General features: G+C 44.1%; 1 protein-coding gene across 1 annotated transcript in view; it reads left to right on the top strand.

Annotated features, from left to right (window-relative positions):
• Window positions 1–25927, top strand: part of adamtsl2 (ADAMTS-like 2) — a 200161-nt gene that overhangs the window by 129158 nt on the left and 45076 nt on the right. The window contains exons 15-16 of the mRNA XM_060841240.1: window positions 18334–18489; window positions 24973–25143. Of these exons, the coding sequence (XP_060697223.1) occupies window positions 18334–18489; window positions 24973–25143 (327 nt within the window). The remainder of the gene's footprint in view (window positions 1–18333; window positions 18490–24972; window positions 25144–25927) is intronic.

The raw sequence follows: 25927 nt of genomic DNA, 5'->3' as shown, positions 1-25927 counted from the left end.
TGTAGCGCAAGCTTACCTGGGTAGGTTCTTTCCGATAAAGGCGCGCAGGAGAGGAACCTGAGGCACTACAGGGGTAGTGCCTCCCACCCGCCCTCCTCCTCTAACCTAATAATAAGACCCATTGTGTAACCAGATAAGTGCTGCATTTTGCTTGTTCTATTCTTTAAACCTAGTTTTTTTTAAAAGGTTACTTTTAGAGGGATGGCAGTGAAGGCAGTGCAATGTTCCTCTTGCAACATGTTTGAGGTGAGGGATGCCATGGTCGTCCCTGCTGATTACACTTGCAGGAAGTGCATCCATCTCCAGCTCCTCCAAGACCGTGTTAGGGAACTGGAGCTGGAGTTGGATGAACTTAGGATCATTCAGGAGGCAGAGGGGGTCATAGATCGGAGCTTTAGGGAAGTAGTAACTCCAAAGATTGCAGACAGATGGGTGACAGTGAGGGGGACTGGGAGGAAGCAGCCAGTGCAGGGACCCCCGGCGGCCATTCCCCTCAAGAACAAGTATACCGTTTTGGATACTTGTGGGGGGGACGACTTACCAGGGGTAAGCAATGGGGTTCAGGCCTCTGGCACAGAGCCTGTCCCCGTTGCTCAGAAGGGAAGGGTGGAGAAGAGCAGAGCAATAGTTATTGGGGACTCGATTGTTCGGGGCACAGATAGGTGGTTTTGTGGGGGCGAGAGAGACTCACGTTTGGTATGTTGCCTCCCAGGTGCAAGGGTACGTGATGTCTCTGATCGTGTTTTCCGGGTCCTTAAGGGGGAGGGGGAGCAGCCCGAAGTCCTGGTCCACATTGGCACCAACGACATAGGTAGGAAGAGGGGTGAGGATGTTAGGCAGACTTTCAGGGAGCTAGGTTGGAAGCTCAGAGTTAGAACAAACAGAGTTGTTGTCTCTGGTTTGTTATCCGTGCCACGTGATAGAGAGGAATAGGGAGAGAGAACAGTTAAATGCGTGGCTACAGGGATGGTGCAGGAGAGAGGGATTCCGATATCTGGATAACTGGGTTCTTTCTGGGGAAGGTGGGACCTCTATAAATAGGATGGTCTACACCTGAACCTGAGGGGCACCAGTATCCTTGGGGGGAGGTTTGCTAGTGCTCTTTCGGGGGGTTTAAACTAACTCTGCAGGGGCATGGGAACCTAGACTGTAGCTTTAGGGTGCAGGACCTGGAGTGTAGGGAGGTTAGGAACATGGCATCAATCTCGAAGGAAGGTGCTTGTAAACAGGAAGGTGGCTTGAAGTGTGTATACTTCAATGCGAGAAGTATACGAAATAAGGTAGGTGAACTTGCAGCGTGGGTTGGTATCTGGGATTTCGATGTTGTGGCTATTACGGAGACATGGGTAGAACAGGGACAGGATTGGCTGTTGCAGGTTCCAGGGTTTAAATGTTTTAATTGGGTCAGAGGTGGGGGTAAAAGAGGGGGAGATGTGGCATTGCTTGTCAAAGATAGTATTACAGCGGTGGAAAGGACGATGGATGAAGACTCACCACCTGAGGTAGTTTGGGCTGAGGTTAGAAATAGGAAAGGTGAGGTCACCCTGTTAGGAGTTTTCTACAGGCCTCCTAATAGTCCTAGAGACGTAGAAGAAAGGATTGCAAGGATGATTCAGGAGAAGAGTGAAAGTAATAGGGTGGTTGTTATGGGGGCCTTTAACTTTACAGATATTGACTGGGAAAGCTATAGCTCGAGTACGTTAGATGGGTCGGTGTTTGTCCAATGTGTGCAGGAGGGTTTCCTGACACAATATGTAGACAGGCCAACAAGAGTTGAGGCCATACTGGATGTGGTTCTAGGTAACGAACCAGGCCAGGTGTTAGAATTGGAGGTAGGTGAGCACTTTGGGGACAGTGACCACAATTCGGTGACTTTTACTCTAGTGATGGAGAGGGATAAGTGTGCACTGCAGGGCAAGAGTTATAGCTGGGGGCAGGGAAGTTATGATGCAGTGAGGCATGACTTAGGATGCGTGGCTTGGAAAAATAGTCTTCAAGGGAAGGGCATAATCGATATGTGGAGTTTGTTCAAGGAGCAACTGTTGAGTGTCCTTGATAAGTATATACCAGTCAGGCAGGGAGGAAAGGGCCGTGTGAGGGAGCCGTGGTTTAATAAGGAATTGGAATCCCTTGTAAAAGGGAAGAGGGCGGCCTATGTAAAGATGAGGCGTGAAGGTTCAATTGGGGCGATTGAGAGTTATAAGGTAGCCAGGAAGGATCTAAAGAGAGAGCTAAGAGCAGCAAGAAGGGGACATGAAAAGTCCTTGGTTGGTAGGATTAGGGAAAACCCAAAGGCTTTCTATAGGTATGTCAGGAATAAAAGAATGACTAGGGTAGGAATAGGTCCAGTCAAGGATAGTAGTAGGAAGTTGCGTGTGGAGGCTGAAGAGATTGGGGAGACACTGAATGAATACTTTTCGTCACTATTCACTCAGGAACAGGACATTGTTGCCGATGTGAATATTGAGTCACAATTAATTAGAATGGATGGCTTTGAGGTATGTAGGGAAGAGGTGTTGGAAATTCTGGAAAGGATGAAAGTAGATAAGTCCCCTGGCCCTGATGGCATTTATCCTGGGATTCTGTGGGAAGCAAGGGAGGAGATTGCAGAGCCATTGGCCTTGATTTTTATGTCCTCGTTGTCTACAGGAATAGTGCCAGAAGACTGGAGGATAGCAAATGTGGTTCCCTTGTTCAAGAAGGGGAGTAGGGATAACCCTAGTAACTATAGGCCGGTGAGTCTCACTTCTGTTGTGGGCAAAGTCTGAGAGAGAATTGTAAGGGATAGGATTTATGAACATCTGGATAGGAATAATGTGATCAAGGATAGTCAGCCTGGTTTTGTGAAGGGCAGGTCGTGCCTCACAAACCTTATTGAATTCTTTGAGAAGGTGACTAAGGAGGTGGACGAGGGTAAAGCGGTAGATGTGGTGTATATGGATTTTAGTAAGGCGTTTGATAAGGTTCCCCATGGTAGACTACTGCAAAAAATACAGAGGTATGGCATTGAGGGTGAGTTGGAGGTTTGGATTAGGAATTGGCTGGCTGGAAGAAGACAGAGGGTAGTAGTTGATGGTAAAGATTCATCTTGGAGTGCAGTTACTAGCGGTGTTCTGCAAGGATCTGTTTTAGGACCATTGCTGTTTGTCATTTTTATAAATGACCTGGAGGAGGAGCTAGAAGGTTGGGTGAGCAAGTTTGCAGATGATCCGAAAGTCGGTGGAGTTGTTGACAGTGAGGAAGGATGTGGCAGGTTACAGTGGGCTATAGATAAGCTGCAGAGCTGGGCGGAAAGGTGGCAAATGGAGTTCAATGTAGCTAAGTGTGAAGTGATTCACTTTGGTAAGAGTAACAAGAAGATGGAGTACTGGGCTAATGGTCAGATACTTGATAGTGTGGATGAGCAGAGGGATCTTGGTGTCCATGTACACAGATCTCTGAAAGTTGCCACCCAGGTAAATAGTGCTGTGAAGAAGGCATATGGCGTACTGGCTTTTATTGGTGGAGGAATTGAGTTCCAGAGTCCTGAGGTCATGTTGCAGTTGTATAAGACTCTGGTGCAGCCGCATCTGAAGTATTGTGTGCAGTTTTGGTCGCCATTCTATAGGAAGGATGTGGAGGCACTGGAACGGGTGCAGAGGAGGTTTACCAGGATGTTGCCTGGTATGGTAGGAAGATCGTATGAGGAAAGGCTGAGGCACTTGGGGCTGTTTTCATTGGAGAAAAGAAGGTTTAGGGGTGACTTGATAGAGGTGTACAAGATGATTAGGGGTTTAGATAGGGTTGACCATGAGAACCTATTTCCACGTATGGAGTCAGCTATTACGAGGGGGCATAGCTTTAAATTAAGGGGTAGTAGGCAAAGGACAGATGTTAGGGGTAGATTCTTTACTCAGCGAGTCGTGAGTTCATGGAATGCTCTGCCAGTAACAGTGGTGGACTCTCCCTCTTTATGGGTATTTAAACGGGCATTAGATAGACATATGGAGGATGGTGGGCTAGTGTAGGTTAGGTGGGCTTGGATCGGCGCAACATCGAGGGCCAAAGAGTCTGTACTACGCTGTATTTTTCTATGTTTTAACACTTTTGGCAACATGTCATTCCTCTCAGGAAGTAAAATTAAGAAGTAAGGTTTCTTTGGACTTCACTGTCTCTCATAATAACTTTACACAGGATAGTGTGTTGCCTCCATCTGAAGTGGAGAGAAGCAAAGTTTTATGTTGAATTATAGATTTTGATTGTAGCAGTCCCCTGGCTGCTAAAACACAGATAAATTGTTAACTTCACAAAACAGCAAGAGATGCTGGGTACATTGGCCGAGTGAAACTCTTGAATCACACAACCCACACACCAAACGCAGTGCAAATGCAGCAGCCAGGTGCTAATGATGTTAGTGTAATGTAAAAGGTAACAGTGGTTAAAGAAAGCACTTAGCATGCTTGTCTTCATTGATTAGAGCTTTGAGTATACAAGTTGGGATGTCATGATTTAGATGAGAATATAGAAGGCATTGTTAGTAAGTTTGCAGATGACATCAAAATTGGTGGCATAGCGGACAGTAAAGAAGGTTTTCTAAGATTACAAAGGGATCTTGATCAAAACGGTCAATGAGCTGAAAAATGGTAGATGGAGTTCAATCTGGATAAATTTGAGGGACTGCACTTTGCTACAACAAACAAGGGTATGGCTTATACAATTAACGGTAGGGCCTTGCGTAGTGTTGTAGTACTGGATGTAGGTTTGCTCGCTGAGCTGCAAGGTTCATTTCCAGATGTTTCGTTACCCTACGAGGTAACATCTTCAGTGGGCCAGGTTACTTGGCCAGGTTAATGTTGTTTGATGTAAACAGGGCTGTTACATCAAAGGAAACCATTATTTCATCCTCTTCTATCTTTGATGGTCACTCACGCCACTCCATCCACTGCACCCAAGAATTTCTGAAGACGATGAAATAATGGTCTCATTTGATGTAACAGCCCTGTTCACATCAATCAACATCAACCTGGCTAAGGAAACACTGACTACACTGTTAGAAGACCCAAAGACACATACACTAAACACCACGAACTTCATCAGCAAGGACAGTATCGTCAAGCTAGTGGACCTATACCTTACTACCCACTTCACCTTCAACAACAAAACCTACAGACAATCCAACGGAACACACATGGGATCTCCAATATCAGGGTTCTTAGTAGAGGCAGCAATGCAGGGACTTGAATAACAGCTCTGCCTTCCATCCACCCAATCTTTGGGTTTGCTACGTGGATGACACTTTTGTCATCACTAAACGAAACAAATTAAAGGACACCCTCAAGACCATCAATAATACCCTTACTGGCATAAAATTCACTAAAGAGGAGGAAAGCAACAACAAACTGCCATTCCTAGATGTCACAGTGGAATGAACAGCCAATGGGGAACTTCAAACCAGTGTCTGCAGGAAAACAACACATACTGACCAAATATTGAACTACAGAAGCAATCGTCCCAACATCCACAAATGAAGCTGCATCAGAACATTATTTCAACAAGCCAACACACACTGCAGCACAGAGGAACTATCCAGAACAGAGGAAAATCACCTATACCATGTATTCAAAAAGAATGGGTACCCAGTGAACACAGTCCGCAGATTTCTCAGCATAAAAACCCAAACGCGCAGACAAAACACATTCAGAAACACTAGCCACTCTCCCTTACATCAAAGACATCTGGGAAATGACTGCCAGATTACTCAGACCTTTTGGCATCATGGTAGCTCACAAACCCACCAACACACTAAAACAGCAGCTAATGAACTTGAAAGACCCTATACCGACAACAAGCAAAACTAATGTAATTTACAAAATACCATGCAAGGACTGTAACAAACACTACATTGGACAAACAGGCAGGAAACTAGCTACCAGGATACATGAACATCAACTAGCCACAAAACAACATGACCCTCTCTCACTAGTATCTTTACATACAGATAAGGAAGGACACTACTTCGACTGGGACAACATATCTATCTTAGGACAAGCCAAACAGAGACACACACGGGAATTCCTAGAAGCATGGCATTCCAACTGGAACTCTATCAACAAACACATTGAGTTAGATCCCCATCTACCACCCCTGAGAAAAAGAACAGGAAATGATATCACCATAAGAAATGACATCACCAACCCCAAAGAACCCCAAACATATAAATAGAAAGCAGAAATTATCAGCAGTGCTTTGCCCGGAGGCCCACTGAAGATGTTACCTAGTAGGATGATGAAACGTCTGGAAATGAACCTTCCAGCTCAGCAAGCAAACCTACATCCAGAACCTCAACCTGAGCTACAAACCTTCTCAAAAGTTACTCACTGTTGTAGAGCAGAGGGACCAAGGTACATAAGTCTTTGAAGTTTGTGTCACAAATAGATAGGGTTGTTAAAAAGATGTTTGACATGCTTGCCTTCATTGCTCAGTCCTTTGAGTGTCAGAGTTGGAATGCCATTTGATGTTATACAGAACGTTGGTGGAGCCTGTTCTGGAATACTGTATCCAGTTCTGGTCACCCAGTTATACAAAGGATATTATCGAGCTGGACAGGGTTTAGAAGAAAATTACCAGAATGTTGCCGGGTATGGAAGGTTTGAGTTATAAAGAAAGGTTGAATAGGCTTAGATGTTTTTCACTGGAATGTTGGAGGTTGAGAGGTGACCTGATAGACCTGTATAAAATAATAAGGCAGAGATAGAGTTAATGATAGTTGCCTTTTCCCTAAGATGAGGAATTTCAAAATGAGAGGAGAGAGATTTTAAAAAGACAGCAGAGGCAAATCTTTTACACAGAGGGTGGTTTCAAGTGTGGAATGAACTTCCTGATGATGGATGAGAGTACAATTACGTTTAAAAAACATTTGGATAGATACATGTATAGGAAAGGTATTTTTGAGGGCCAGGAGCAGACGTTGGGACTTGTTTAGTTTGGGATTATGTTCGGCATCGACCTTTTGGATCGAAGAGTCATACAGCATGGAAATAGACACTGTTGACGTTGTACAGGACATTGGTGAAGCCTCTTCTGGAGTATTGTATGCAGTTCTGGTCGCCCTGTTATAGGAAAGATACTATTAAACTGAAGAGGATTCAGAAAAGATTTACCAGAATGTTGCCGGGATTGGAGGGTTGGATAGAAGGAGAGGCTGGATGGGCTGGGATTTTTTTTCACTAGAGCATGGGAGGTTGAAGGGTGTCTGTGTAGAGATTTATAAAATCACAAGAGACATAAGTAAGGTGAATGGCAGGTGTCTTTTTCCTAGGGTTGGGAATTTCAAAACACGTGGCATATTTATAACATAAGAAGAGAAGATTGAAAAAGATATGAGGGGCAACGTTTTTCCACAGTGTGGTTCATGTGTGGAATTAACTGCCAGAAGAAGTGGTAGTTGCAGGTACAGTTACAATGTTTAAAAGACATTAGGATAAGTGCATGAATAAGAAGTGTTTGGAAGGATATGGGCAAGTGTTTGCAGGTGGGACTAGTTTAATTTGGGATTATGGTCAGCATGGATTAGTTGGACTAAAGATCTGCTTCCATGACTCTTAAGAGACCATGAATCGGAGTGTATTTTTAACTACAGCTCTGAGACTGGAGGTAAACACAGCTGGGAGTACAGAAGAAGTTCATAGCAAAAACAAGAGAATGAAGAGTTTTTTTGAAAGGGAAGATAATCTCTTTTTCTTGAAAGGATCTAAATGCATTAACTTTACAAAGGAATACAAGGGTTACTCAAACTGTCGTGCTGGTGAAGGATTTAGTTTGCCCTCCAGAGAGTTCAGTGAAAATCTAAATGTTAGTAAATGGGATGTGTGGAGAGTACATTGAGTCATACAGCACAGAAAAAGACCATTTGGTTCAACTCATCCATGCCATCCGTCTCCCAAGCTAATTTAGTCCCCTGTCTACCTTTGGCACTTATCCTTCAAAGCCTTTCCTTTTCATGTATTTGTCCAAATGTCTTTTAAATGTTGTCACTGTACCTGCAATCTATCACTTCCACTGGCAATTCATTTCAAATACAAACCAACCTCTATATAAAAAAGGTGCCAATCAGGTCCTTTTTAAAACTTTCTTCTCTCAGCTTAAAAATATCTGTAAAGTCACCGCTCAACCTCCTTCGCTCCAGTGAATAAAGTCCCAGTCTATCCAGTCTCTCCTTAAAACTCAAATCTTCCATTCCCATTTCATCCTAGTAAATCTTTTCTGAACTCTTTCCAATTTAATAATATCCTTCCTCCAAAAGTGGACTCACCAACATCCTGCACAATCTCAACATGACATCCCAACAACTGTAATCAAATGTCAGAGCAATGAAGGCAACCATGCGAAATGCCTTCTTTACCACCTTGTCTACCTGCAATGCAACTTTCAAAGAACTAAATAGTTGAACTCCTAGGTCTCTCTGTTCAATGACACTACTAAGAGTCCTACACTATTCCATTTTCATCCCTATGTTTATCAGTGACCATTTCAATGCCCTTAAAGTTGGCAGTGCGTTCCATGTTGATACTACTCTGAGTAAAGAAACTACCTCAGACATCTGTCTTATAACTATCACCTCTCAATTTAAAACTATGTCCCTCATGCTAGCCATCACCATTCGAGGAAAAAGGCTCTCACTGTCCACCCTATCTAACCCTCTAATTATCTTATGTCTCAATTAAGTCACCGCTCAGCCATCTTCTCTCGAACGAAAAGAGCCTTTTATCCCTCAGCCTTTCCTCATAAGACCTTCCCTCCATACCAGGCAACATCCTAGTAAATCTCTGAACACTTTCCAAAGCTTACACATCCTTCCTATAATGTGGTGACTGGACTGTACGCAGTACTCCAAGTGCGGGCACACCAGAGATTTGTACAGCTGCAGCATGATCTTGTGACTCTGAAACTCAATCTCTCTAATAATAAAAGCTAACACACCGTATGCCTTCATAACAACCGTATCAATCTGGGTGACAACTTTCAGGCATCTATGTACATGGACATCGAGGTCTCTGTGCTCACACACTATCAAGATCTTACAATTATGAGCTTTTTATTCCTGTTACTCCTTCCAAAGTGAATCACCTCACACTTTTCCGCATTAAATTTCATTTGCCACCTCTCAGTCCAGCTCTGCAGCTTATCTATGTCCCTCTGTAACCTACAACATCCTTCTGCACTATCCACAACTCTGCCAACCTTAGTGTCACCTGCAAATTTACAAACCCACCCTTCTACGCCCTCATCCAGGCCATTTATAGCAATGACAAACAACAGTGGCCCGAAAGCAGATCCTTACGGTACACCACTAGTAACTGAACTCCAGGATGAACATTTCCCATCAACCACCAACCTCCGTCTTCTTTCAGCTAGCCAAGTTCTGATCTAAACTGCTAAATCATGCTCAATCCCATGCATCTGTATTTTCTGCATTAGCCTACCATGAGGAACCTTATCAAATGCCTTCCTGAAGTCCATATACATCACATCAACTGCTTTACTCTCATCTACCTGTTTGGTCACCATCGCAAATAACTCAATAAGGATTTGTGAAGCACGATCTACCCTTCACAAAACTGTGTTGACTATCCCTAATCAATTTATTCCTCTTTAGATGATTATGAATCCTATCTCTTATAATCTTTACCAACACTTTACCCACATCGAAGTAAGGCTCACTGGTCTATAATTACCAGGATTGTCTTTACTCCCCTTCTTGAGCAAGGAAACAACATTTGCCACTCTCCAGTCTTCTGGCACTATTCCTATAGATAGAACATAGAACAATACAGCACAGAACAGGCCCTTCGACCCACGATGTTGTGCTGAACATTTGTCCTAGCTTAAGCACCTATCCATGTACCTATCCAATTGCTGCTTAAAGGTCACCAATGATTCTGACTCTGCCACTCCCACAGGTAGCGCATTCCATGTCCCCACCACTCTCTGGGTAAAGAACCTATCCCTGATATTCCCCAATACCTTCCACCCTTCACCTTAAATTTATGTCCCCTTGTAACACTCTGTTATACCCGGGGAAAAAGTCTCTGACTGTCTACTCTATCTAATCCCCTGATCATCTTATAAACCTCTATCAAGTCACCCCTCATCCTTCGCCGTTCCAATGAGAAAAGGCCTAGCACTCTCAACTATCCTCGTACAACCTATTCTCCATTCCAGGCAACATCCTGGTAAATCACCTCTGCACCCTCTCCAAAGCTTCCACATCTTTCCTAAAATAAGGCGACCAGAACTGCACACAGTACTCCAAATGTGGCCTTACCAAGATCCTATACAGCTGCAACATCACCTCACGACTCTTGAATTCAATCCCTCTGCTAATGAAAGCTACTACACCATAGGCCTTCTTACAAGCTCTATCCACCTGAGTGGCAACTTTCAAAGAGCTATGAACATAGACACCAAGATCCCTCTGCTCCTCCACTAAGAACCCTAACGTTAACCCTGTATTCCGCATTCTTATTTGTCCTTCCAAAATGGACAACCTCACACTTGACAGGGTTGAACTCCATCTGCCACTCCTCAGCCCAGCTCTGCATCATATCTAATCCCTTTGCAGCCGACAACAGCCCTCCTCACTATCCACAACTCCACCAATCTTCATTTCGTCTGCAAATTTCCTGACCCAGCCTTCAACTCCCTCTTCCAAGTCATTAATTAAATTACAAACAGCAGAGGACCCAGAACTGATCCCTGCGGAACTCCACTTGTAACAGGGCTCCAGGCTGAATATTTACCATCCAGCACCACTCTGACTTCGACCGGTTAGTCAGTTCTCTATCCAACTGACCAAACTTCACATTATCCCATGCCTCCTGACTTTCCGCATAAGCCTATCATGGGGAACCTTATCAAATGCCTTACTAAAATCCATGTACCACTACATCTACTGCTCTACCCTCATCCACATGCTTGGTCACCTCCTCAAAGAATTCAATAAGACTTGTAAGGCAAGACCTACCCCTCACAAATCCGTGCTGGCTGTCCCTAATCAAGCAGTGTCTTTCCAGATACTCATAAATCCTATCCCTCAGTACCCATTCCATTACTTTACCTACCATCGAAGTAAGACTAACTGGCCTGTAATTCCCGGGGTTATCCCTATTCCCTTTTTTGAACGGGGGCACAATATTCACCACTCTCCAGTCCCCTGGCAGCACCTCCATTGACAGTGAAGACGAAAAGATCTTTGCCAACGGTTCTGCAATTTCCTCTCTTGCTTCCCACATAATCCTAGGATATATCCCGTCAGGCCCGGGGGACTTATCTATCCTCAAGTTTTTCAAAATGCCCAACACATCTTCCTTCCTAACAAGTATCTCCTCTAGCTTACCAGTCTGTTTCATACTTTCCTCTGCAACAATACGGTCCCTCTCGTTTGTAAATACTGAAGAAAAGTACTCATTCAAGACCTCTCCTATCTCTTCTGACTCTATACACAGTCTCCCACTACTGTCCTTGATCGGACCTACCCTCGTTCTCGTCATTCTCATGTTTCTCACATACGCATAAACGGCCTTGGGGTTATCCTTGATTCTACCCGCCAAAGATTTTTCATGCCCTCTCTTAGCTCTCCTAATCCCTTTCTTCAGCTCCCTCCTGGCTATCTTGTATCCCTCCAACGCTCTGTCTGAACCTTGTTTCCTCAACCTTATGTAAGCCTCCTTCTTCCTCTTTACTAGACATTCAACCTCCCTCGTCAACCAAGGTTCTCTCACATGACCATCTCTTTCCTGCCTGACAGGTACATACATATCAAGGACACGTCGTGACTGTTCCTTGAAAAAGTTCCACATTTCAACGACATCCTTCCCTGACAGCCTGTGCTCCCAATTTATGCTCCTCAGATCCTGTCTTCCAGCATCATATTTACCCTTCCCCAAACTGTAAAACCTGCCCTGTTGCACGCACCTATCTCTCTCCATAACCAAGGTGAAAGTCACAGAATTGTGGTCACCATCACCAAAATGTTCACCCACTAACAAGCCCATCACTTGTCCTGGTTCGTTACCAAGTACCAAATCCAATATGGCCTCCTTTCTGGTTGGACAATCTACATACTGAGTTAGAAAAGCTTCCTGGACACACTGCATAAACACCGCCCCGTCCAATCTACTTGATCTAAAGAGCTTCCAATCAATATTTGGGAAGTTGAAATCTACCCTAGACTACGACCCTGTGGCTTCTGCACCTTTCCAAAATCTGTTTCCCAATCTGTTTCTCCACATCTCGGCTGCTATTGGGGGGCCTATAGTAAACACCCAACAAGGTGACTGCTCCTTTCCTACTTCTGACTTCAGCCCATACTGCCTCCAAAGGCAGATCCCCCTCGAACTGCCTTTCTGCAGCCGTTATACCATTTCTAATTAGCAACGCCACCCTCCTTCCTTTTTTACCACCCCCCCCCCCCCCCCCCAATCTTACTGAAACATCTGTAACCAGGAACCTCCAACAACCATTCCTGTCCCTTTTCTATCCACGTTTCCGTGATGGCCACAACATCGTAGTCCCAAGTACCGATCCATGCCTTAAGTTCACCCACCTTATTTCTGATACTCCTTGCGTTGAAGTATACACACTTGAGCCCATCTCTGTGTCCGCAAGTATTCCCTGTCAGTGCTACCTTCTCCACAGCCTCCCTACATTCTTGGTCATGCTGAAAAACAGCTAACCTACTTGCTGGACTACAAGTCCGAATCCCATCCCCCTGCCAAATTAGTTTAAACCCCCCCAAAGATTGCTAGCAAACCTACCTCCCAGGATATTGGTGCCCTTCTGGTTCAGGTGCAACCCGTCCTGCTTGTACAGGTCCCACCTTCCCCAGAATGCAGTCCAATTGTCCAAATACCTGAAGCCTTCCTCCTACACCATCCTTGCAGCCACGTGTTCAACTACACTCTCTCCCTATTCCTTGCCTCACTGTCATGTGGCACCGGCAACAACCCAGAGATGGCCACTCTGTCCGTCCTAGCTTTTAGCTTCCAGCCTAACTCCCTGAGCTCCTGAATGACCTAGATAGTGACGACTTAAAGATCAAAGCCAAAAGCTCTGCAATCTCCTTCCTGCCTTCCCACAGAATCCTAGGATATAATCCATCCACCCCAAGGGACTTATCTATTTTCACATTTCCAGAATTGCTAACACCTCCACCTTGTGAACCTCAATCCCACCTGGTCTAGCAACCTGTATCTCAGTATTCACCTCGCCAACAATGTCTTTTTCTAGTGCGACTATGGATGAAAAATATTCATTTAATGCTTCCCCTATCTCCTCTGACTCCACACACAATTTCCCACTACTGTCCTTAATTGCTCTAATCATATTTTAGTCATTTTTTTTTCCTGATATACCAATAGAAAGCCTCAGGGTTTTCCTTGATCCTATGCCTAATGACTTTTCATGTCCCCTCCTGGCTCTTCTTAACTCTTTTTATTTAGGTTTTTCCTGGCTAACTTGTGACACTGGAGCACCCTAACTGGGTCTTCACATCTCTACCAAACATAAGCCGCCTTCTTCCTCTTGACAAGTTCTTCAACTTCTTTAGTAAACCACGGCTCCTGCGCTCAACAACTTCCTCCCTGCATGATAGGTACATACTTATCAAGGACCAACAGTAGCTGTTCCTTAAATAAGCTCCACTTTTCAATTGCGTCCATCCTGCAGTTTCCTTCCCCATCCTATGCATCCTAACTCTTTCCTAATTGCATTATAATTGCCTTTCCCCTACTTATACCTCTTTCCCTGCGGTACATACGTATCCCTTTCCATCACTAAAGTAAACATAACCAAATTGTGGTCCCTATTACCAAAGTGCTCACCTACCTGCAAATCTAACAGCATTGAATCCAATACTAAATCCAATGTGGCCTTGCCCCTTGTTGGCTTATGTACACACTGTGTCAGGAAACCCTCCTGCTCATATTGAACAAAAACTGAGCCAATTAAAGTACTTGAACTGTAGTATTTCCAGTCAATATTTGGAAAGTTAAATTCCCCCATACCAAGCAGGGTGATCTCTCCTTTCCTGTTTCTAACCTCAGCACATATTACCTCAGTAGACGAGTCCTCAAATGTCCTTTCTGCCACTGTAATACTGTCCTTGACTAACAATGCCACACCTGTCCCTCTTTACCATCATCTCCATTCTTACTGAAACATCTAAATCCCAGAACCTGCAACAACTATTCCTGTCTCTGCTCTGTCCATGTCTCTAAAATAGCCATAACAATGTCTCCGGTACTAACCCATATTGCAAGTTCACCCACCTTACTCTGGATGCTCCTGCCATTGAAGTAGACACACTTCAAATTACCTTCCTGGTTGCCGGTGAACTCTTGCAACCTTGAAACCTCATTTCTGAATCACTACTCTCAATCTCCCAGACACTGGAACTACAATTTAGGTTCCCATCCCCCTGTCAAATTAGTTTATTCTTCCGAATTCTTCCGAATAGCATTAGCAAATGTCCTCCCCAGGATATTGGTACCCCTCTGGTTCAGGTGAAGACCATCCTATTTGTAGAGTTCCCATCTGCCCCAGAATGAGGCCCAATTTTCCAGTATCCAAAACCCTCCCTCTGGCACCATCCCTGTAGACATGTGTTCAACTCCTCTCTCTCCCTATTCCTCACCTTGCTTTCCTGTGGCACAGGGAACAAACCAGAGATGACAACTCTATTTGTTTTAGCACTAAGCTTCACCTTAGCTTCCTGAATTTCTGCCTTAAATCCCCATCCCTTTTCCTACCTATGTTGTTGGTGCCAATATGGACCACAACTTGTGGCTGCTCCCCCTCCCCCTCAAGGATCCTGAAAACGCGATCTGAGACATCACAAACCCTGGCACCTGGGAGGCAACACACCAACTATGAGTCTCTCTCATTCCCACAGAATCTCCTATTTGTCCCCCTAACTATAGAGTCCCCAATGACTAATGGTCTGTTCATGTCCCTCCTCCCTTCTGAGCACAGGGGCAGGCTCTGTGCCAGAGACCTGTACCCCATGTCTTACCTCTGGTGAACTCCCCCCCACTAATAGTATCCAAAACGGTATACTTGTTATTGAGGGGAAAGGCCACAAGGGATCCCTGCACTGCATGGTTCCCTTTCCGTTGTCTGAGTGTACCAGAGGTGTGACTACCTCCCTATAACTCCTCTCAATAACCCCCTCCACTTCCTGAATGATCTGAAGTTCATCCAACTCCAGTTCCCTCATGCGCTTTTTGAGGAGCTGAAGTTGAGTGTACTTCCTGCAGATGAAGTCAGCAGGGACACTTGTGGTGACCCTCACCTCCCATAGTTTGCAGAAGGAACATTGCAATGTGACCTGTTGTCTGGACAAGTGGGAGTTGTTATAGTTTCCTGAACAAAGTGAAGTTCTTTCAAGATGTATAAACAAATGTGTTAAAGAAATTGGTAAAAAGAGTTAACAAAATTCTCACTTCTCTTATTCAGGTCTCATGTTGCATTCGCAGTTCTGAGGTGGAAAGCTAAATAGGAATGGGCATAGACCATTTAGCCTCAATCCTGTTTCAGCTATCCCCCTTCATATGTAAAAGTGTTTCCTAATATCTCTCCTGAACAGTCTGGCCCTAATTTTTAGATTATGTCCTCCAGTTGTTGAATCTACAACCAGTGGAAATAGTTTATTTTTATCTACATTGTCTTTTCCTATTAACATCTTGAAGACTTTGATCAAATTACTCCTTAACGCTATAAATACAAGAGGACACAAGCCTAATTTGTAAAATCTCTCCCATAACTTAAATCCTGAAGTCCGATATCATTCTTGTAAAACCATGTTGTCCTCCCTCCCACAGCCAAAAAATTCTTCCTAAAATGGTGCCCAAATCTGTTCACACTACTCCAAATGAAATCCAACTACGGTTTTGTAGAACTGCAACATAACTTCTGCTTTTGCATCCTTCCACTCTGGTCCTTTAGTTATAAAGGCCTGCATTCCATTACTTTTCTTGATTATTTAGAGGGGGGGTGATGGCCTAGTGGTATTATTGCTAGACTATTGATCCAGAAACTCAACTAATGTTCTGGGGAGCTGGAATTGAATCCCACCACAACAGATGTGGAATTTGAATTCAATTTTAAAAATCTAGAGTTAAGAACCTACTGATGACCATGAAACCATTGTCTAGTTCACTAATATCCTTCAAGGAAGGAAATCTATCATCCTCACCTGCTTTGGTCTACCTATGGCTCCAGATGCACAGCAGTGTGGTTCATTTTCAATGTCTCTCTGATGCCATTCAGTCGCTACGACATCTGAAATACAAGAATTCGGATGGACTATCTGGGATCAGCCTAGGCACCAGAAAAGGTAATGGCAGAAACAGCCCTGTCAACCCTGCGAAGCCCTCTTCACTGACATCTGGGGTCTCATGCTAAAATTGGGAGAACTGTTTCACAGATTAGTCAAGCAACAGCCCGACATAGTTATCCTTACAGAGCCATACCTTACAGACACTGTCCCAAACTTGTCTGGATGTGTCCTGTCCCACTGGCAGGACAGACCTAGCAGAGATGGTGGCATAGTGATATACAGTCAGGAGGCAATTGCCCTGGGAGTCCTCAACATTGACTCCAGATCCCATGAAGTCTCAGCGTGGGCGAAATACGACGGTGGCAAGAGCACAAAATGGGGATTTCAGTATTCACTAACAGGAGTGGCTAAGCAGCAGCAATACCAAGCGAGTGCAGCTGTGTGCGAAAGAACTGGAATTGTGCCATCATGAGTAGATGCTGAAATGTAGTCTCAAGAAACTAATGGAATACAGCTTCAGAGAAGGAGATTGAATAACCAAGCAGTCATTGTGGCTGTCTGAGTGGTTTTGAGGGGGTTTCAAGACTGGAATCCCTTTTAAAAGAGACAGGATTTCCCTGAGATTTTGTGACCTACAATGTCACACTTTTGGAGAAGTGGGAGAATCAAGGGCTTCAGAGAATGGTCAGGAAAGATCTCGTTGAACTTGAACAAGGACTGCCTTAGTCTCTGAAGAGTCATGAATGGTGCTGACAATGTGTAATCATCAGCAAACATCTCTACCTCTGACCTAATGATGGAGGGAAAGTCTTTGATGTCTAGCTGAAGATTACTGTGAATTCTTCAGCCTTATTTTTTGCACTGATGTGCTAGGCTCTTCCATTATTGAGGATGGGGATATTTGCAGAGCCGTCTCCTTCAGTGAGTTGTTTGATTGTCCACCACCATTTTTGACTGGATGTGGGAGGACTGCAGATCTTAGATCTGTTCTGCTGGTTGTGGAATCACTTAGCTCTGTCTATTGCTTGCTGCTTTTGCTGTTTGGCATGCTAGTAGTTCTGTTTATTAGCCTCACTTCATTTTCAGATATGCCTGGTGCTGTTCCTGACATACTGTCCTGCATTTTTCATTGAACCAAGGTTGATCCCATGGCTAGATGGTAGTAGTTGAGTGAAGGACATGCCAGGCTATGAGGTTACACATTGTTACTGGAGTACAGTTCTGATGATGATGATGATGGCCCACAGTACCTCATGGATGCCCAGTCTTGAGTGATTAGATCTGTTCGAAGTCTGTCCCATTAAGCACAGTGATAGTGCCACTCAACATGATGAAAGTTATTGTCATTGTGAAGGCAGGATTTCATCTCCACAAAGACTGCGTGGTAGTCACTCTTACCAACACTGTCATAGGCAAATGCATCTGCAGCTGGCAGATTGGTAAGAATGAGGTCAAGTATGTTTTTCCCTCTTGGTTCCCTCACCACTTGCTGCAGACTCAGTTTAGCAGCAATGTCCTTTAGCGCCCAACCAGCTCAATCAGTCGTGCTGCTGATTAGCCACTCCTGGTGGGGTCATTGAACCTTCCCACCCAGTGTATGGTTTGTGCCCTTGCTATACTCAGTACTGCTGAGGTTTTGTCTATCAATGTCCCTTTGTAATTTTATGCTGTCATCTACACTTGTCTATGATGCTGCCTAACTTTGTGTCATTAGTAAGTTTGGAGAAATGACTTTCTCTGCCATTATCCAAGTTGTCATTAAATAATGTGAATAATTGAGGCACCAACACTGATCCTTGTGTGACTCCAGTGTTCATATACTGTTAAATTGAGTACCTGCCAATAATCCCTACTTCCGGTGCCTGCCACTCAACAGGTTTCCCAACCAAGTCAGTAGTTTGCCTTCAATTGCACGGGCTTCATTAACGGTTGAATAGGAATCCTGCAGAGTGGAAGAGGTGTAACAAAGAATAAAGTTCTATTATGTGGTTCATACATCATTATATTTTCTTTTCCAGTGTACAGCAAAGTGTGCAGAACGGGTTACCGTAACTAGAGAAGTAAGGTGCTCAAAGGAAGAGTGGTTGTGTGATGAGAAAACAAAGCCACCATCTCAGAAAGATTGCGTTGGACCCCCTTGTGATCGACAGTGGACAGTCTCAGACTGGGGCCCGGTAAGTCCAGCTTAGAACAGCTTGCACAATTTCTTTTCTTCTTTCATCTAGTTCATGTAAGTGAAATTAAAATCCCAAAAGGAAGGAAACATCCATGTCACAATTTAACCCCTGTTAATTAGTCAGGTTATAGACAATGCTATCCTTTAAAAAAAACATCTGAACTTGGAAAAGCAATTGACTATAGCTGCCATCCCAGAAGGAAAAGCCAGTGTAGCCACTCTGGATGAAAAAGTTGTTAACTGTGTTTTGAGATCTGTTAAAATAGTTGATTCTAATTGCCAGGTAGTTTTTGCTTCCAGTTGGCAACAGGTGGCATTGGTTAGTAGGTGGAGGTGGGTATGGAGATGCAGGAGATTAGAATCAAGATTAAAGTGGTACTGGAAAAACACATCAACCGAGGAGCAGGAAAATTTACATTTTGGACAAAAGCCCTTCATCAGGAATGAAGCCATTCCTGATGAAGGGCTTTTGCACAAAATGTCGATTTCGCTCCTGTTCTGTTCACGAGTTTGCAACTTTCATGTAGTCCATGTGCTTGTTTAGGACCAACTCACCTAACTGAACTTTGTATGTCATGGGACCTGACCATACATCATCCATGCTTCTTACCCATGTAGGGCCGTTTCCATGATTTTGACACCTAACTTCATCCCCTGAAGTAAACTGTCTCTCTCACTTAGCGAAATCTTATGAATGGCATTGGCATTGGCATTGCTGATGGTGAATTTTGTCCTGGTTGGCACTCTGTGCACTGTCCCACTAATGCAGCTATGTTTGCATTCCATCCTTGTTTCCACTGAAATAACTCCACAGAGGCTGGTATCCCATCATCAACTCATTCTATATTCAAATGTCCATAGTACACATACCTCAGAGCTGGTTGTGAGTGAGCAGAGCTTCTGACACTCCTGTTGTTTTTTTATTTTATTAACCAGTACAAATTACAAACAAACCGTTCACATTAACAGCTGTATACAAGAAACAGCAATTTACAGGGGAAAGGGGCAGCAAAGCCAGACCCCAAACCCCACCAAACAACCAGTTCACAGGGAAACAAGGATGAACCTTGAATCCCACCTTACATCAATCAAGAAGGAAACAGTAGACACAATCATATACAGACAGTCCAGTAAACCGATCAATAAAATGGTGCATATATCATAGACACCCCTGACAACCCAGCAAGCCACTTGTCCCTCCCATCGTCCGGCCACTCAAAGGCAGCCTGCCCCTATGCCCCTTCCGGCTCTCGCTCCATCCTGACACACCTTCCAGGACACTCCTGTTTATTGTTTTTTTTTATTTTATTAAACAATACAGTTTACAAAACAGTTAACATTAACAGCTGTATACAGAGAAACAGCAATTTACCAGGGAGTGGAACGGCAAAGCCAGGCCCCAAACCCTACTGTTCAATCAGTTTTCAGGGAAATGAAGACAAACCTCAAACCCCACTTTCAGACATCACGAAACAGTAACAGTAGCAAATACATATAAGACAGTCCAATTAGATAAAACAGTGGATAGATTACAGACATGCACCTGGCATTGGATGTCAACACATGGGAGACCCTCGTGCAGAAGAAATCACATTGGAAGAAAGTCCTGTATGAAGGGACAGAATACTTTGAGAATACCAGACGACAAGAGGAGGCATGGAAAAGGAACCAGAGAAAGGAATGTCAACGAACGAAAGGCCAAGGATCAATTTCACCTCCTGAAAACATGTGCCAGATGTGTTGTTGGAGGTATGACTTCAGAATCAGGCTCATCAACCATGCAAAGACATACAGAATCCATGACCAGTGACATGGAATTTTCTAGGTGGACAATCATACTCGTTAGCGAGTGATTGCCTCTGCCTATGACAAATGGCAAAAGAGTTGTCCAGCATTGGCTGTGCCAGAGAGGTGCAACCTTCAAAGAGGATCAGTTGTGCAGTGGCCAGGGAATGTATATCGTACAGGGCTTTGCACTAAATCATTTAGTGGCATATTACCTACATTCTTCCCCTTTTTAAAAACCCTCTGAACAAAGCCCCCTCCGTCGCAGGTCACATCACTTACTTTCCCACTCAGTGTGGTCACAACCATTTTCTTTCCATTGCTCACTTGTGATTTCCAGTACTATGGAAAGTGATACTGAATGTTTTTGTTCGAGTGATCCTCAGCCCTCACCCTGACCACGTCAGTAACCCCACAAATACCCACATCCCCTTCCTAGTAACCATCCCATCAACCAATAATTCTCACCCAATCCATCTACATCTGACTATACCTACTTTGTTTTCTTACCCAGACCCATGCATGAGACATTAAAATGCTTGGTGTTCTCATTCAAATTCCACAACCGCTCAACTTTTCATTACAATTTCCCAACCATGCTTTACAGTGCGATTCACTTCAAAATCCTTCTACCTCCCTTCAAAATTGTATTGCATTGTGCTTTTGGTCAGAGTGTGCAGTGCCCCCCCCCCCAACTCAAGGCTAAAGCACTGAGACATAGTGCTGCAGCCACTATAGCATCCGATTCCATCCCCCAGACTATGACCTCAATTCCATTTTCTAACTGTGTCAATACCCTTTGGCTCCTTTCTTCGAGTAGAATCTATCTACCTCTGTCTTAAAAATATTTAGTGATCCTTCATGGATAAGAATTCCACAATCTCATGATCCACTGAGAGAAATAATTACTGTTTGTCACAACTCTGTTGGGTAGTGTGCTGAAAATCAAGCCTAACTATTTCTGAATTTGTCACAAATTGTCTAATTAAGATTGAAAGAATATGCACACCTGGTTTTATCAAACAAAAAAATAACTATTTATTGCAATGAAATTGTGTTTTTAAGTAATGACACAAAATAGATAACTTCAACTCTACCTATTTCAAAACAAAATCCCATACAAATACAAATACAAGATACAAATATTATGAGTGGGGAAAGAATGCAAAGGGTCAATGAAGCACAGTTATGGCATGAGTCCAGGTCTCCTTCCTGAGTCCGAGGACATGGGCCAGTTCTTTGTTAATGGATAGATTACCCTTTGTCATTCAGTATTTCCCCGGAGCAGGAAACTACACCGTGTTCTCCACAGCCTTTAAGATGTCATCGATGAGTTGCTACAGTTTAGTTATTCTTGGGTTAAGAATTTGACCTTTCCAGATGTCTCAGGGTTTTTTTCGTTTTAAAGAAGGGATATTAAAAGCGCTAGAGTAGACTCATAGATTCCTACAGCATGGAGGACAATTCTCCTTCAAATTCTCCCACTCCCTCCAGACAAAAGGGGTAGTCATGTGCACCCGCATGGCCCCAGCTATGCCTGCCTTTATGTCGGCTATGTGGAACAGTCCATCTTCCGGAGTTACACTGGCACCACTCCCTACCTTTTCCTCTGCTACATTGATGACTGCATTGGCGTTACCTCGTGCTCCCACGAGGAGGATGAACAGTTCATCAACTTCACCAACACATTCCACCCCGACCTTAAATTCATCTGGACCATCTCTGACACCTCTCTCCCCTTCCTGGACCTCTCCATCTCCATCAACGGTGACCGACTCAACATTAACGTTTTCTCCAAACCCACCGACTCCCACAGCTACTTGGATTACACCTCTTTCCACCTTACCTCCTCCAAAAATGCTATCCCTTATTCCCAATTCCTCCTCCTCTGCCTCATCTGCTCCCAGGAGGACCAGTTCCACCACAGAACACACCAGATGGCCTCCTCCTTTAAAGATCGCACTTTCCCTTCCCACATGGTTGATAATGCCATCCAGCACATCTCATCCACGTCCCTCAAACCCCACCCCTCCAACCGCAACAAGGACAGAACCCCCGGTGCTCAATTTCCACCCCACCAACCTCCGCATACATTGCATCATCCTCTGCCTTTTCTGCCACCTACAAATAGACCCCACCGCCAGAGATATATTTCCCAGCCCACCCCTATCCACTTTCCATAAAGACTATTCCCTCCACGACTACTTATTCAGGTCCACGACCCCTAACGACCTACTGTTTCCTCCTGGCACCTCCCCCTGGCACCGCAGGAATTGTGAAACCTGTGCTCACACCCCCCCCCCCCCCCCCCCCCCCCCCCCCCCCCCCCCCCCCACCATCCAAGGCCCCAAAAGAGCCTTTCCCATCCATCAAAGTTTTACCTGCACTTCCACATGTCATTTACTGTATCCGTTGCACCTGATGCAGTCTCCTCTACATTGGGGAGACAGGACGCTTACTCGCAGAGCACTTTGGAGAACATCTCCGGGACACCTGCACCAATTCAACCCCACCACCCCCGTGGCTGAACGTTTCAACTCCCCTTCCCACTTTGCCGAGGACATGCAGGTGCTGGGCTTCCTCCATCGCCACACCCTCATCACCCAATGCCTGGAGGAAGAACGCCTCATCTTCTGCCTTGGGACACTTCAACCCCATGGCATCAATGTGGACTTCATCAGTTTCCTCATTTTCCTCCCCCCACCTTACCCCAGTTCCAACCTTCCAGATCAGCACCGTCCTCGTGGTCTCTCCCATCTGTCAATCTTTCTTCCCATCTATCTGCTCCACCATCCTCTCCGACCTATCACCTTCACCCCCACCTCCATCTATCTATTGCACTCTCAGCTATCTTCCTCCCAGCCCCACCCCCTTCCATTAATCTCTCCACCCCCCAAGGCTTCCTGCCTCATTCCTCATGAAGGGCTTTTGCCCGAAACAGCGATTTTCCTGCTCCTTGGATCCTGCCTAACCTCCTGCTGTGTCTTATCCACCCCACTCTAATCATGACTCTGATCTCCATCATCTGCAATATACTTTCCTCAAACTGGTTCATGCCAACCAAACTGTCCATCAACGCTAACCCCATTTCCCTGCACTTGGCCCATATCCTTCTAAATCTTTCCTGTTCATGTATTTGTTCAAATGCCTTTTAAATGTTGTTAATGTACCCGCCTCAACCACTTCCACTAATAACTCGGAATTTTCTTTTACTTCTTCACTCTCAGAAGGGAGATTTAAGTGCTCTCTATTTCACAGACTGCATTGTCCAAACATAAAGCTGTAGTCATTTGCCCAGGAACCAGTCAAGAAGTTTTTCTATGCTGAATTCTTCTGAATGCACACACAACTGTCCTGATTGGAAAAACTAATGAAATGTCTGTCACTGGGCAAAACTGCTCCGATCATTCATCCATTTAGCGAAGGTTTCCAGTATTCTCCTCCACTGCTTAACTAAGGCAGTATTATCGATATAACTCTGAATGAATTCCAATTTTTTTTTAAACCTGCAATGTCTTCTTCAATCGTCCCTCGGTTCAAAGAAATATCTTTTCCATTTTTTAATCCATGATCCAAAAATAAAAGTGGTCATTACATGAATTCCGATTTAGGTGGTGATCCTTTATTTTTAAATGATGTTCCATAGTTCTGCTTTCTGCCATTAGGAAAATATCCTTTCAGCATCCACCCATAGAATCACAGAACTGTTACAATGCAAAAAGAGGTAATTTTGATCTCTCTTGCCTGCACCGAATATTTAAATAAGCATCGCTATCTGATTTGATTTATTATTATCACATGTACCTAGGTACAGTGAAAAGTTGTTGTTTTGCGTACAGTACAGGCAGATCATAACATATAGTTATGATTTATAATAACAACAAAATGCATATAGTAATAGAACAGAGTGAAGGACATAAAGTTATGACTGCAGAAACGGTGCACGAGAGCGAGATCAACATTACATTTAAAATTTGAGAGGTCCATTCAGAAGTCTAATAACAGCAGGGAGAAGCTGTTCTTGAATCTATTCATGCGTAAATACAAACTTTTATAACTTCTGCCAATTTTCTGATTTTTCACCTTAACCTTGCACATAATTTCTATCTAATATTATTATCAAAAGACTTGGGACATGCTTATCAATAATATGCCACATTTAGGGCGCCACGCTGGCTCAGTTGTTAGCACTGCTGCCTCACAGCACCAGGGACCTCTGGTGACTATCTGCATGGAGTTTGCACATTCTCTCCGTGTCTTCATGGGTTTCCTCTGGGTTCTCCAGTGCCCTCCCACAGTCCAAAAGATGTGCAGATGAGGTGAATTGGCCATGCTAAATTGCCTATAGTGTTCAGGGATGTGTAGGCTAGGTATATTAGTCAGGGGACATGTAGGGTATTAGAGTAAGGGTAGGATATTCTTTGGAGGGTCGGTGTGGACCTGTTGGCTCAAATGGTCTGTTTCCACGGTAGGAAGTCTATAACATTTCTTTGGGGAATTAAGTTAATAATATCTATGAGCATTGTTTAATTTTATGAAGTTTTAATTTATATTAGAATTTCCATGTGCAATAACTACTGACAAATAGTGTATTATTCTGTGTTAATTTAAAAATAACTCCAATACGGTTGGAAGAAATTGAAGCATTATCAAAATCTGTACTCTGTTACATTGATGATTTTTTTTCTGTGTTCAGTGCTCGGGGCCATGTGGGCAGGGAAGAATGATAAGACATGTGTACTGCAAGAATTCAGAAGGAAGAGTAATGCCTGAATCCCAATGTAATCCTCAATCAAAACCCCATGGCATACATCCCTGTGGAGCCAAAGATTGTCCACCTCATTGGCTGGCCCAGGATTGGGAACGAGTAAGTAGAGAAATGTTTCATTTCTGTTTTCACATTTAAACTATCTTCGTATTTTGTCCAAGTATAAATGGCATTACATTTTAAATTTATGTAAACCTTCATTGCATACTACAGTGTATTTGCATTACTAAATTTAGTATTGTTAGCAAGTGAAATAACTCCAAAACGATTGGTGTCCCAAATCACCCTACATATACATATAGAGAGTCTTTGACACTAATCCAGCAATCTCAAAGCCAGTTCTCAGCAGAACCTCTGACACTTTTGTTTATATATATCAGCCAAGGCTCTCTGATTAGACCAGATAACCGCCCCAGTTATGAAACACATTCCAGGAGGCCCACCTGGCTGACCTCATTACAATCACAGAACACCCGCATGGGTCCCAGCTATGCCTGTCTCTTTGTCGGCTATGTGGAACAGTCCATCCTCCAGAGTTACACCACTCCCTATCTTTTCCTTCACTACATTGATAACTGCATCGGTGCTACCTTGTGCTCCTACGAGGAGGTTGAACAGTTCATCAACTTCGCCAACACATTCCATCTCGACCTTAAATTCATCTGGACCATCTCTGACACCTCCCTCCCCTCCGTCTCCATCAATGATGACCGACTTAACGGTGTCATTTTTTACAAACCCACCAACTCCGACAGCTACCTGGATTATACCTCTTCCTATCCTACCTCCTGCAAAAATGCTATCCCGTATTCCTAATTCCTCCGCCTCTGCTGAATCAGCTCCCAGGAGGACCAGTTCCACCACAGAACACACCAGATGGCCT

Source organism: Hemiscyllium ocellatum, chromosome 21 (assembly GCF_020745735.1).
Source record: "Hemiscyllium ocellatum isolate sHemOce1 chromosome 21, sHemOce1.pat.X.cur, whole genome shotgun sequence".
Taxonomy (NCBI): Eukaryota; Metazoa; Chordata; class Chondrichthyes; order Orectolobiformes; family Hemiscylliidae; genus Hemiscyllium; species Hemiscyllium ocellatum.
The sequence above is the reverse complement of the archived record's forward strand: the minus strand, read 5'-3'. Positions and strand labels throughout refer to the sequence as shown.